A 14,110-nucleotide genomic window follows, 5' to 3' on the forward strand; every position below is an offset into this window, starting at 1 on the left:
CTCCGGATGATTAAACTTCCAAAAAAAAAACATGTTAAGTGTTTGGATTTTTTATATAGTTCATGACGAATCATCATACGCGCTGCTTCCTCAATTCATAGTTTACTGTTGGGTCAACGGCAAGTATTCTCCATGATACAATCCTTGTGAAATACTCTAATTCTAAGTTTGGAAATTCATTTTGTATTTACTGCGAACTCTGTTTCTAATTGTCTCATTGAAAGTTAAGTTCACAACTTTCTTTCTTAGAAGTTGAATGTTATTTCTTCTGTTACACTAGAATTGATTTTAACTTGGTGGAGAATTTAAGCCCATTATATTTTATAACATAAACCAACAGAGAAGGATGGATGTAATAAATTGCTAAAAGCACACGGTATATGAACAAAACAGTCTTGAGGAGCAGCTATAAGCATTTATGCAGTTTGATTTGGCTACATTACATGCTTCATCATCAAATATCTATAGATTTTGGTAGACACTTAATAGACGTATCCCTTCACGAACATTCCCTTCTTGGCCTCATCGGACTCACCTTCACCGGTGTATTTCCCTAGCTGGGCAAGAGAGTTGGCCTTTGCTCTAACAAGCAAGGCATCCTGAGCTGCCTTCACATTTTCTGGCCTTCCACTCCAAGTCTTGAGGCATGTGTTCTGAAGGGCTCTGGCGTATGAGAACGACACGTGCCATGGGTTGGGACTTTGGTTCATGGCGTTCAAGTTAAGAGTTGCCTCAACTTCAGATTGTCCACCAGACAAAAACTGTGTATAATAAGATTATGAAAAAAGTTATAAGTCAAGTACTTGGAATTATGGAAAAATATTTGATCTATCAGATATGTAGATACTTGCCATGATTCCTGGGACGGCAGGAGGGATTCTTTGGCGGAGGAGACTGAGGGTGTAGTCAGCAACTTGCTGTGGGGTGGCCCTGTCCTTGCACTCAGCTCCAGGGGTGACCATGCTGGGCTTCAACAAGATACCTTCAAACATGACATTGTTCTGGGCAAGGTAGAAGAAAACTTCAGCCCACACCTGCTTGGCGACTTCAAAGGTCCTATCAATGTTGTGTTCACCATCAAGTAAGATCTCTGGCTCAACGATGGGTACCAACCCATTGTCCTACAAGAATGATCAAGATACTTTAGCTATTAATCGTGTTGAAAGCTTAAATTTATACTACTAGCGTAATTTTTGGCTGGTTATAGCAGGACATTACTCCATTTTACATGTTACCATATCACACTTACTATGAAAGTTACTTACTTATTGTTGGTAAATTTTACTTGATACTTGGAAAAATCTAAACATTGTTCATGCATAGAACTTAAAATCCACTTCCTATGTATATACCCCAACCTACCTGAGAAATAGCAGCGTAGCGAGCAAGACCCCAGGCTGCTTCCTTCACTGCAAGTGCTGAAGGACCATTAGGGATGCTCACAACAGTACGCCTGTAAGGTTCACAATTTAGAAGACAAGATGAGCTTCAAGTTAAGTAATTATTGCTTTTACTTATAAAAGAGAAGCACTCTACCATTTGGCAAACCGGGCGCCTTGTTGGTAGTAAGCAGCAGAGCGAGAGGCAAGGCCATCAAGACCTTGGCACCATGATTCATTGTTTGAGCCAGCCAAAGGAACAAGACCCTGTAGTTTACAAGCAAAAAATACCAAAACTCTTACAAATACACGACATCCTTACACCTTTTATAAAGACTCTAAGTTTAGACCTTTTACCTTGTCAACCTTAATACCAGGAACAATGTTCTGCTCAACAAGCACATCAACCATTTTCTTTCCCTCGACGGTTGATTGATAAAGTGTCTCCTCAAAGAGGATTGCACCAGAGATGTACTCCCCTAGTCCAGGAACTGAAACTAGCAGGGTCCTGAACGCCTGGCGGTTAGCCTCAGTGTTCTCCATTCCGATTGAAGCTAAACGCTTCCCACAGGTAGCATTGGACTCATCCATGGCCAAAATTCCACGACCAGGGGATGCAATAGTTTTCTACACTCAATCCATTAGCTCAAATTAGCTAAATATGCTTCATTAATTCATCTCAAAAAAGTTGTACAGAAAGGTTCTTAGAAACATCTAATTAATCTCAGTTCACGTTATCTCGGTAATAATTTTTAACACAAACTAACAGCATCACTATCCATATTCAACAAAATTATCAAGAACTTGTGTTTTGTCAGTAAAGGAAAACACTAGCAGAACTCTTTAGACAAATTATCCAGAGTAGTATGAGATAATTAAGCAGTAAAAAGAAGATAAGTTGATGTTGTTAAGACTAAGTAAAAAATATATGACACTTCGTACTACATGATGAGATAGGAAGCTTTGCAGTCAGAGCAAGATTCCTACTCTCTCATTTTATATAACAATATTTGACTTGGCACAGAATGGTTATATTACGAAATAACAAAGGGAGTATAAAAGACGGTGTACCGCGGTTTTGACGAGCTCATCAGCATAGGAGCTAGCACGAACAGTGAGTGCAGATGGTTGACAGCGGACGGAGACGGATGGAAGGCGTAGGGATTGGCCTTTTACAAACTCAGTTTTGTCAAGGACCGGAGATGTCTTGAGGAGAGATGCTGATGCCATTTTCTTACTTTCCTTATCTTTCTCTCCTCAACTCCTGAGTATTATCTTGTGTGTTCAATCTACAAGCAGAGAGCCCCATGCTCACTGCATATATAGTTCTAAAAGATAATATCATTTGAGGCCATTATAGTTTTGCCAATTAGTTCTTGCCAGTTGGCTTGATAACTTGCTGACTTGGCTTGACTTAAGTATGAATTTGCGAACTGATGGTTGGATTTCATTAGTCCTTATTTTCCTTATCATTTAAACTTCCTGTGCCACAAAATTTTGCAACTTTGTAAAACCATATAGGTTTGAGGCTCTAGTTGTTCTAAAGTAAAAGACAGATTTGCTAAAGGCAGTCTAGTTTGGGTTCTGTTGAGTGGACACTATGCAATGTCATCACAATTTAAACGAAGAATATAATCTCGCGCTACGATTAAATAATCCACGACTATGTTTTTAGGTGTCTGATACACAAGAAAAAGAAATGTTAGTAGTATCTGAATTTGGACGTTGAATTCTCGACTCAAGGTAAACTATTTCACATAATAGGATTCAGTTGATATTGTTCATATGCAAACTTAACTAGTAAAATCTCATTTCCTAAATCTTTCGGCCTTCAACAAATTGAAAATGTCTCAATTCAATATTATTTCCATTCCCTCCATCAATCAATTCAACTATTCTAAAAGTGACAACTTTGAGGTTCGTGTACCCATTATGTAATAAAGAAAGTGCTAAAAATTGTAAGGATCGTTTGGTGTGATGGACAAGAGAATTTAATAACGATATAATTTTTAAATGGTCATTAATTTGTGGTTTGATAGCCAAGGGTGGAATTAGTCCTGGGATAAGTTATCCTTTCCTAGGATGGATAGTAATCCCAGAATACCTTTTTTTGTAGTGGGATTAGGTAAGTAAAAATAATAAAAATATCCTCCTTAAACCCCATTTTTATACACCACTTTACATTCATTTATATTAACATAATTTTAACAATATTTATAGTAACATTCACAACCTTAATTATTCTTTGTTCATATGATAATATATTTTTCTATTAAAAAAGTACATTTTATAAATATAATTTTTATTTATGAATATGATATGTTGAATTTATTTGCCTAATTCTTAATGCTATTTATAATTTAATTTCTCTTAAAATGTTCACTCCACTACTAAATTGCATATTTTTTATCGAATAGTTTATTACTCACTTAAAATTTTTATTTATATATCAATTAAAATGTAGATAACTTTAATAATAAAATTTCTTTTACTTTTAATAAACTTAAAATGAGACTTTTATTTTTAAGCTTAGTAAGATGAATATTTTCTTTTTAAATTAAAAGTTTTATTTTTAAGCTAAAGAAGATTGAAATTTTATTTTTAAACTAAACAAGATGGAAGTTTTATTTTATAATTAAATAAGATGAAATTTTAATTTTAAAAACACATTGCACAATTATGTAAATGCACACTCAGAAATATTTAAGCTAAATAAAATGGAAAAATTTATTTTTAAGAATGAATAACTAAAACTTAGAAAGAAAATGTAAAAAAATAAAATAAATACTAAATAAGATGAAGGGTATTTTTGGAAACAAACAACTTATTCTTAAAAATTATGTCATGAATATAAGTTTGAATAGCAATAAAAATTAATCTCACCATAACTTATCCAAATCTAACTTATCACAACAAAACTAATTCTGACATAACTTGTATTTAAATGAAACGACCCCTAAGATAATTCGACTCTCTCTCACATTGAAATCACAAACCATTCCCTAAGCATTTTTGTCAATCACAATATCAATTCCATTTGACCACATGTTAAGTAGCAATTACTTCACATCATAGTTGGTGTATAATACTCCATTTGTTTCAAAAAGAATGAGTTCATTTTTTTTAGTGTATTTAAAAAAGAATGATTATTTTCTCTTTTTTTTTGTAACAATTTTCCACATCGCATATTTAGATTATTTTCTCTTTTTTTGTAACAATTTTCCACATCGCATAGTTAAGGCCGCAAGATTAAAAGGACAGTTTTGTACATTTAACATAACTTTAATTTAGGACCACAGGATCAAAAGTTTTCTTTATTTTCTTGAATTCCGTGCCAAGTCAAATTAGATCATTATTTGTCAAATGGAGGGAGTAGGAAAGAAGAGAAAAGACAGAAGTCATCATTGAAGTTATCTCGAATTTCTAAAAAGATATCTTAACTTTGTGAGCGTCCTATTAACTCATAAAAGTATTGAATATCGTTGTAAAAGGATTATTTATGCCATTTGCTCACATGATAAGACGTGTGTGACGCTCACGTTAATTTCAATCCGACCCGATTTGTTTCAAAAACTGATGCTCACTCACGTGTGATACACACAAGTTATATCTATATTTTCATTAAAACTAAAAAAATGTTTCTGAATTAATTTCTCTCACTCGTCAAAGTTAACATTTTCACACACATTTTATTTATCAATGTAAAATCCTTTCCATCAATTTCTTTATCCCTATTATTTCCGCTAATCAGATCTTCTTCTCGCTTTTAGTATATGAATTTTTTTCAGTATTTTCTCACTTAGATTTGAATTTTTCAGTCGAAATTAGGGCTTAAAAATAAAGGGAACTCGATAATTGATTACTCAATTGGGACTTTAAGGAAAGTTGTTAATGGAGAAGATTATAAAGAAGAGCTTGAAAATGATAACGTTGGGTTTGAAACAGTAATGATAATTAATAAAGAAAACAAGCGAAATGTGACTCTTTTCAATTGGCTTTAAATAGAAAAAACAAACTTTCACGCCCGTGTTGTGCGTGATCGCAAACCACTTGAGAAAATGGGACAAAATGACCCTTTTACAATGATATGGAATACTATTATGGGGTAATAGGATACCCGTATAATTATAGTGTTTTTTTAAAAAAAATCGGAATAACTTTAAATGTTGGTATGCATTGATGGAATTGCAACTATCAAAACCTAGGAAAGATATATTAGAAGGGATAAATTAGTTTATCAATTAGGTAAAAGCTTTAAAGTTTTAAAAATTAGGTAAAAATGACAAATATATATATATATATATATATATATATTAGGTTAAATTATGTTTTCACGATAGTTCCAAACTTTTAATTTTTACACTTTAATTCAGCAATTGTCATAGCTATCAGGGCAACTTCTTTAATCGTTTGACAATTGTCATAGTTGTCGAGATAACTTCAATAGTTGTCCAAGCAACTTCAAAAATTATCCACACCAGTAATTACCGAAACAACTATGAAAAATATTATTGATTTAGTTTTTTTTTAATATTAAAAATAAAAAAGTAAAGACAATAAAAAATAGCCACTTGTCGTTTTCTTTAATTACGAATTTGCAATACATTTTTAGCTTATTTTCCCACCAAAGGGGAAGGTACACTCTCTCTCTCTCCCGCGAACCACCCGCTACGGCGGAACTACTGCCCCTCGCCGCCTCTGTACCTCACGACCCTCCGCCGTACCTCAACTCACCGTCTCCTACTTCGCTGGTCGGAGAAACGAGGACGGAAAATCCCGTTCTGCTAGTCTGCTGTCCACTCCTTCGAGAAACACCACACTCTGCACCTCTGACTACGACGACCACCGCCAGTGCTGCTTCCACTCAATATCTCCTACAGTCTGTCTCCATTGTCAATTTAACCGCGTAGCTCCCGTGAGCCACCATCTGTTCTGTCACATAGCAACATTTAACACTACTCGCATACTATCAGATTTCACTATATATATACCCTACTCTTTCACATTTTTATTGCTCTATTCTCTTATTTGTTGGTTGGTATTCAAGAGGAACGATATATCCTGTTTAGTGGTTTGTTACTTGTTGATTGCTACTTGATATGGTTGGAAGAGTGTTAAATTTCTTACTGATCGTGAAATTGGAATTATTTTTGGTCGTTTTGTTTTGCAATTTAGTTTTTAGTGCTGAATTGAATTTATGATTGTGTTGAGTGGCGGAAAATTGTCGTTGTGAAAGTGTGTAACAAGAGTAAGACCCTTGTCACATGGATGAAAGAAAAGAATAGAGAAAGCTAGTCTTTATAGTGATAGAACTAGTTGAAATTTAATAAGGTAAGAGGGATAATGGATTGAACTGCAAAAATTTGGTCGAACCTCTTCTCTAGTGATTCTCTGTACTGGAAATCAAAATCCAAAGGTTCTTTGGCCTATTATGTTGACCAAATCCTTGAAGATAGGTTGAGGCCAAAGAGACAGCAGGTCTGAGAAGCTAAAATGGAGAGAGAATGAGCTTGTGTGGTTGTTTCTTTTAAAATAGAGAGAAAATCAGCAGGTCAAAAGTTAAATTTTTGTGATTGTCCATTGCATGGATTGATTATTATGGCATTTTTTGTATGAGTCCTAGCTGACAGTGTTTCTTGTTGACACAGGACACAATGGATGAGGATTTTTGAGCTGGTTTCGCATCATATAATTTCTCCGTTCTATTTGCGAATTTTATAGAGTTTGCTATCGGTGAAGTAAGCAAACGAGGACGGAAAACCCCGTTCTTCTAGTCTGCTGTCCACTCCTTCGAGAAACACCCCACTCTGCACCTCTGACTACGACGACCACCGCCAGTGCTGCTTCCACTCAATATCTCCTAGAGTCTGTCTCCGTTGTCAATTCAACCGCCTAGCTCCGGTGAGCCACCATCTATTCAGTCACATAGCAACATTTAACACTACTCACATACTATCAGATTCACTATATATATACCCTACTCTTTCACATTTTTATTGCTCTATTCTCTTATTTGTTGGTTGGTATTCAAGAGGAACGATATATCCTGTTTAGTGGTTTGTTACTTGTTGATTGCTACCTGATATGGTTGGAAGAGTGTTAAATTTCTTACTAATCGCGAAATTGGAATTATTTTTGGTCGTTTTGTTTTGCAATTTAGTTGTTAGTGCTGAATGGAACTTATGATTGTGTTGAGTGGCGGAAAATTGTCCTTATGAAAGTGTGTAACAAGAGTAAGACCCTTGTCACATGGATGAAAGAAAAGAAAAGAGAAAGCTAGTGTTTATAGTGATAGAACTAGTTGAAATTTTAATTAGGTAACAGGGATAACGAATTGAACTGCAAAAATTTGGTCGAACCTCTTCTCTAGTGATTCTCTGTACTGGAAATCAAAATCCAAAGGTTCTTTGGCCTATTATGTTGACCAAATCCTTGAAAATAGGTTGAGGCCAAAGAGACAGCAGGTCTGAGAAGCTAAAATGGAGAGAGAATGAGCTTGTGTGGTTGTTTCGTTTAAAATAGAGAGAAAATCAGCAGGTCAAAAGTTAAATTTTTGTGATTGTCCATTGAATGGATTGATTATTATGGCATCTTTTTGTATGAGTCCTAGCTGACAGTGTTTCTTGTTGACACAGGACACAATGGATGAGGATTTTTGAGCTGGTTTCGCATCATATAATTTCTTCATTCTATTTGCGAATTTTACAGAGTTTGCTATTGGTGAAGTAAGCAAACGAGGACGGAAAACCCCGTTATTCTAGTCTGCTGTCCACTCCTTCGAGAAACATCCCACTCTGCACCTCTGACTACGACGACCACCGCCAGTGCTGTTTCCACTCTATATCTCCTACAGTCTGTCTCCATTGTCAATTCAACCGCCTAGCTCCGGTGAGCCACCATCTATTCAGTCACATAGCAAACATTTAACACTACTCACATACTATCAGATTCACTATATATATACCCTACTCTTTCACATTTTTATTGCTCTATTCTCTTATTTGTTGGTTGGTATTCAAGAGGAACGATATATCCTGTTTAGTGGTTTGTTACTTGTTGATTGCTACTTGATATGGTTGGAAGAGTGTTAAATTTCATACTGATCGCGAAATTGGAATTATTTTTGGTCGTTTTGTTTTGCTATTTAGTTGTTAGTGCTGAACTTGAACTTATGATTGTGTTGAGTGGCGGAAAATTGTCCTTCTGAAAGTGTGTAACAAGAGTAAGAGCCTTGTCACATGGATGGAAGAAAAGAATATAGAAAGCTAGTCTTTATAGTGATAGAACTAGTTAAAATTTTAATTAGGTAAGAGAGATAACGAGTTGAACTGCAAAAATTTGGTCGAACCTCTTCTCTAGTGATTCTCTGTACTGGAATCAAAATCCAAAGGTTCTTTGGCCTATTATGCTGACCAAATCCTTGAAGATAGGTTGAGGTCAAAGGGACCGCAAATCTGAGAAGCTAAAATGGAGAGAGAATGAGGTGTTGTTTCTTTTAAATAGAGAGTAATCAGCTGGTCAAAAGTTAATTTTTTTGTGATTGTCCATTGCATAAATTGATCATTATGGCATTTTTTGTATGAGTCCTAGCTGACAGTGTTTCTTGTTGACACAGGACCTAAGCACCAATACCGTGACTGCCATTGTCAAAGCTCTAAAACCAAGAACTTTTATCCAATGGATGAGGATTTTCGAGCTGGTTTTGCATCATATACGTTCTCCATTCTATTTGCGAATTTTACAGAGTTTGCTATCGATGAAGTAAGCAAAATTTTAAATGTTAGTACTGAGCTACGGAAACTAGACAGGATGTTCCTTAAACTTCAAGGAATGGTTTATAGAATGGAGTGTAGTCGTGCATATTTATGGGACAGCACACACTATAAGTCATCGATTGCATGGGTAGAAGAAGCCAATGGACTGATCTATCATATCAGTGATATCCTTGAGGATATTTCATTGAACTTAGGTCTCCGGGAAGGAGAAAAGCTGGTAAATGGAAACCTGTTGATAGATAAGTTCTTGTTACTAATACCACGTAAAATTAGTGGTATTGTAGAAGACTTAGAAGATCTGATAAAGGAAATGGGAACAGATTTTCTTGTTGACTTGGTGAAACAAGTTCCTAAAGTGGTTGCTACGAAGCAATGTTGCGGATTTGCTGGTTTATCAAATCCAACTCACACGATTGGGAGAGAATCACAAATTGAGAAAGTTGTCGAAATATTGACCCAAAACGATGTACCTCTTTGTATCACTGGAATGGCTGGCATAGGTAAGACAGTTTTTACCCACTGTCTTTGCGAAAACAAGGAAGTGAAAAAGGCATTCCCATTGCTTTTATGGGTTTCTGTTTCTGCAGAGTTTGAATTGGTCAGAATTTTGAGAGCAGCCATTGAGTCTGTCTCGAAAGAAAGCTGTTATTTGACGGATCTGAATGTATTAAGGTACACTTTACAAGAATTATTACTCTCGGGAGATAACTTTTTAGTGGTACTAGATGATTTGTGCGTTGAAGATCTGGAAGATTGGAACTTACTGTATGCAGCTTTTAAGGTTGAATCAAAATCAAGTAGATTGGTATTTACTACCCGAAATTCAAAAGTGGCATCTTTTATTGGTGCCAAGATGTTTTGTCTTCAACCTCTCTCAGACGAGGACTGTTGGAAGATCATCAAACAAAGGCCTTTCATTAACAATAAAATGCACAATTTAGATGTAATAGGACTTGAAATAGCCAAAAAATGTAAAGGTGTACCTTTGGTGGCAAAAACAATCGGAGACATACTTCACTGTTTACCTGTTAATGAATGGGATTCTTTGGTTAAGGGTAACCTGTGGGACTTGCCCCAGATTGAGAACCATGTATTCCCTATTTTTCTGCTTAGCTATTGCTGTCTGCCACAACACATAAAGAAGTGTTTCTCTTATTGCTGTTTATTCCCACCAGAATACGTCTATAAAATGAAGGATATTGTTCTGCTGTGGATGGCCGAAGGCCTGATTCATCCGATAGACGGAAGAAGAATCGAGGATATTGGTCGAGAATATTTTGAAGAACTTGTATGGGGGTCTCTTTTCAACTCTGGAAATGAATATTTTCATGACTTTGATGGATCTTATACCATGCATGAGTTCAATCATCATGTAGCTGCTTCTGTCTCTTCGAGTATATGTCAGCGTATAAAAGACAACCAGTCTTCTTACTCTTTTGATAGGGTTCGACACTTGTCAATTTGTCATGGCAATACTCAGTCCAATGGCCTACATAGTTTCTCCAAATGTCACAATTTGCGGACGTTCACGTTGTTATGTGCAACTAACATAGGTCCAAATGTCCCTACATTCTTTAAGAACTTCAAAGTTATAAGGGTTTTGAACTTAAAGTGCGGGGGCATCACAGAAATACCAGAAATTGTTGGCAATCTTAAGCACTTGCGGTACTTGGACCTTTCCAGTAATAACATCAGTACTTTACCATCATCACTGTGTGAGCTTTCGTTATTACAAGTGCTAATTTTGGAGAATTGCACATCATTGATGTGTTTGCCGGACAAGTTTAGTAGGCTAACGAATCTTCGGCATCTTTTCTTTGATGTAAAACATCAAATTCATCAAATGCCAGTAAATTTCAGATTCTTGAAGGAATTACAAACATTGAATGCTTTCGTTGTGGAAGCGGAGAATGGTCATACCATTGAAGAATTAGAGGATTTGAATTCTCTGACGGGATCATTTTCTTTAATTGGATTAGAAAACATTCTAAATGGACAATCAGCTGCAACTGCAAACTTAAACAAAAAGCAAGGTATTATAGAGCTTGAGCTGCAATGGAGGAGTCATCACGAGAGAAATATCGAATATGAGATTTTGACGGGTCTTCAACCTCATAAAAACTTAGAAAGGTTGGTCATCAGTGATTACCGTGGTACCACGTTTCCATCATGGCTCTGCTATAGACCTCACTACATGCTTAGATCTATTTACTTGCGTAACTGTGAATGTTGCAAAGTTCTCCCACCTCTGGGAAAACTTCAATTCCTTGAAAGCCTTACTATTGAAAATATGACGTTATTGGTAGTAGTCTTCCCTTCTTTAGTTGATCTTGGCGTGTTTCCGTCACTCAAGTCATTAGTTTTTTCTACAATGCCTCAATTGATTGGTTGGGGTTCTGGTGAATATGACATGCCTCAACTTACTGATCTGAAGTTCTACACTTGCCCGAAACTAAAGGTTTTGCCCAAACTTTCCCGGCTCAGTTCTCTCAAATGCCTAGAAATTGAAAAATGCGAAGGACTTGATCGGTTGCCATCTAGTTCAACTTCTATGGAAAGTTTCATCATCCGGGATAGTCCAGCCCTCAGTGACAGTTGCCAGGTAGGTGGCAAAAACTGGAGTACATTGAAAACAATACCATTTGTACAGATTGATCAATTGGTAATGCCCACGACGCCACAACAAATCTGAAGTTCGTAGGTACTTTTTATAACTCCTAATGTATGTGTTTAAAGAAAATAACTAGTCATAATAGCTAATTATCGTGTGAAAATTTGTGATGTTTCTTTGCGGTATTTGCCAATTTTCCTCTTTTTGTATTGTTTCGTCTTGAGGTGTGTTATCAGGGTTATACGTTTCTGCAATCCCTCTCACTCAACTTTTTAGGCATCGTTTTGGAGAACACTAATGATTGAATACTTTGCTGTTTACACATATTTTGGGTAGTGGGCTGAGCATCCCGGGATGCTGATACCACCCCTTCCCAAATTTTGATGTATTAAGCTAAGTTTCAACTTATTTCTTTTGTTGCCCCTGCTTTTGTGCCTGAAAAATCTCATCTGGTTCAATATGTCCCATGTGCTGAGTATTTAGCTTTCATTGCTTACTTAACATTGATCTTTCTCTGTGTGTTGCTTTTATATTTTGATTACCTGCAAAATTGAACAAACAGTTAGTAAACAAAGAATCCTCATAGCTCTCCTCCCATAGGATTTGAACTTGAGAATTTCCTTTTTCCCTTTTTCAAGTCTCACTTTTCATTTTCTGCACACTTGAATTCTTAGGTAGGGCATCTTCAACTTGTCACTATTGATTATCCTCCTTCCTTGGGGTTCCATCTCTTGAAAATTGCTCCCACAAAGGGTTCCTTTTCCCAGTGCTAAGTTAGCCAGGTGGTCTGCCAATTTATTTCCTTCTCTAAGGATGTGCTTAATAACCACTGGTCTCCCTTGCATTAGTCTCCATATTTCTTCTAAAGTAATAACAACTTGCCAGGGAACCTTCCAGCTTTTGTCTACAATGTTCTTCGTTAAAAGTGAATCAGTTTTGATCACCACTCTATCCATCTGTGTTGCCTCTATGAACTTTAAGGCCTGTAGTATAGCCATAGCTTCTGCTTGTGTGTTAGTACAAGCCAATTCTCCAATCTCTTGTGCTTGTGCTTGCAAAATATCCCCTTGCTCATCTCTTACACAAAAAAACCAAGAGCTTCTTCCTGGATCTGTGTTAATTTTGATCTGTCCTGTGTCAGGTGCCTTCCATATTACCTTTGTTACCTTGGCTTTGAGATTGTAGTTATTTAGAGCTTCCACCACTATTCTCCAATTGTATGAGACATGTTTTCTGCTTCTTCTCCTTGTCTTTATAAGTAAACCAGAGTATGCAATAATTTGAAAAATTAACCTACTACTAGACATTTCTATATCTCTTGCATTACTGTTTGCAGTGTCTTGATTAATATTTGTTGTATTTGCAACTAATGATGATTCTGTCTCCTCTGACTTTGCAGGTTCCTGATCATCCAATGATGATTGCTTATTATCTGGTGTATTTTTGGGCGAATATATCTCTCCTGAGATTTCTGTGTTGATTGGTTGTATATCATTCTCCTGACTGTTACTGGTTTTGCCTTGAGGTTTCATATTTGTATAATTGCTTCTATTCTCTGTTATGTTGTACTTCCTTGTGAATCTTGACAGTTTATAGACTGTATGGATACTCCTGTATTGGTTGTATTCTCGTTTTGGTTGTCTGCTACCTTTGCCAACTCTTGTTTTTGAATTTTATCTGATGCATTATTTTTATCCCAAAAAGATGCTTCTACCCAAAGGTTTGGATGTCTCTTTCTTAGTGGACTTGTTGGCTAGTGATTCCCTTGTTCTGTTTTCTGTGTTTTCAGGCTTCTCTTCTGTCAACTCCACTACTCAAACTTGTTAGAGGTATTAGTAGCTTTGGTTTCTCTTTTCTCATTATCATGTTGCTCCTCCTGGTGGTGTTCGTCTTTTTCCTTGTTTCTCTTGATTGTGTTTCGGTTGCTTGCTGTTGTTCTTCTTGTTCTGGACTACATTGCAGTTCTGATAGATCAACCTCCCTTTCTTTTAAAATCCATTCACTTCTGGTGTAGTTGCAGGTTGTTTCTTTTTATTCCCCTTTTCATTGGCTTTGTTTTTATCGTTTGTCTTTCTTCTTTCTTTGGTCTATGTTCTGGATGTAAAATCCAACAACCTAGTAGGTCATGCCCCTGTAAACTACAGCATGTGTAATCATGCTGAATTCGTTGCCATTTAGATCTCACTCTTCCTGTTTTATCTGAATTCACTTGTGTAGATTCTTGAGTAAATCGATTTACACCTTTACCCGTGAACAACTAGATCTTGTTTGATTGTATGTGGCTTTGTCAATCACTAAGGTTTTCCTACTGCGCTAGTCAAATAGAATAGTGACACTCTTTTTAG

The 14,110-nt window shown here is 36.1% G+C and overlaps 2 protein-coding genes across 4 annotated transcripts; one reads left to right on the forward strand and one right to left on the reverse strand.

Moving 5' to 3' along the window:
* Positions 1–286: 286 nt before the first annotated feature.
* FBA3 (fructose-bisphosphate aldolase) lies at positions 287–2,672 on the reverse strand. Its single transcript, NM_001308005.1, has 6 exons — positions 2,451–2,672; positions 1,737–2,006; positions 1,537–1,646; positions 1,363–1,453; positions 852–1,121; positions 287–761 (listed from the first exon to the last, which is right to left on the reverse strand). The coding sequence occupies exons 1-6, from the start codon at positions 2,607–2,609 to the stop codon at positions 483–485; spliced, it is 1,179 nt and encodes a 392-aa protein (NP_001294934.1). The 5' UTR covers positions 2,610–2,672; the 3' UTR covers positions 287–482.
* A 3,292-nt stretch (positions 2,673–5,964) lies between these two features.
* On the forward strand, positions 5,965–13,412 carry LOC101250562 (putative disease resistance protein RGA3). Of its 3 annotated transcripts, none has more exons than XM_010318104.4 (5): positions 5,965–6,294; positions 7,028–7,280; positions 8,015–8,267; positions 8,995–11,855; positions 13,165–13,412. In XM_010318104.4, the coding sequence occupies exon 4, from the start codon at positions 9,057–9,059 to the stop codon at positions 11,844–11,846; it is 2,790 nt and encodes a 929-aa protein (XP_010316406.2). In that variant the 5' UTR covers positions 5,965–6,294; positions 7,028–7,280; positions 8,015–8,267; positions 8,995–9,056; the 3' UTR covers positions 11,847–11,855; positions 13,165–13,412. The 3 variants fall into 3 exon arrangements, with proteins under 3 accessions (XP_010316406.2, XP_010316405.2, XP_010316407.2); XM_010318105.4 differs by having other exon boundaries at positions 6,023–6,930; XM_010318103.4 differs by having other exon boundaries at positions 5,995–7,280.
* Positions 13,413–14,110: the final 698 nt, after the last annotated feature.

The sequence above is a fragment of the Solanum lycopersicum genome, chromosome 2 (assembly GCF_036512215.1).
Source record: "Solanum lycopersicum chromosome 2, SLM_r2.1".
Lineage (NCBI taxonomy): Eukaryota > Viridiplantae > Streptophyta > Magnoliopsida > Solanales > Solanaceae > Solanum > Solanum lycopersicum.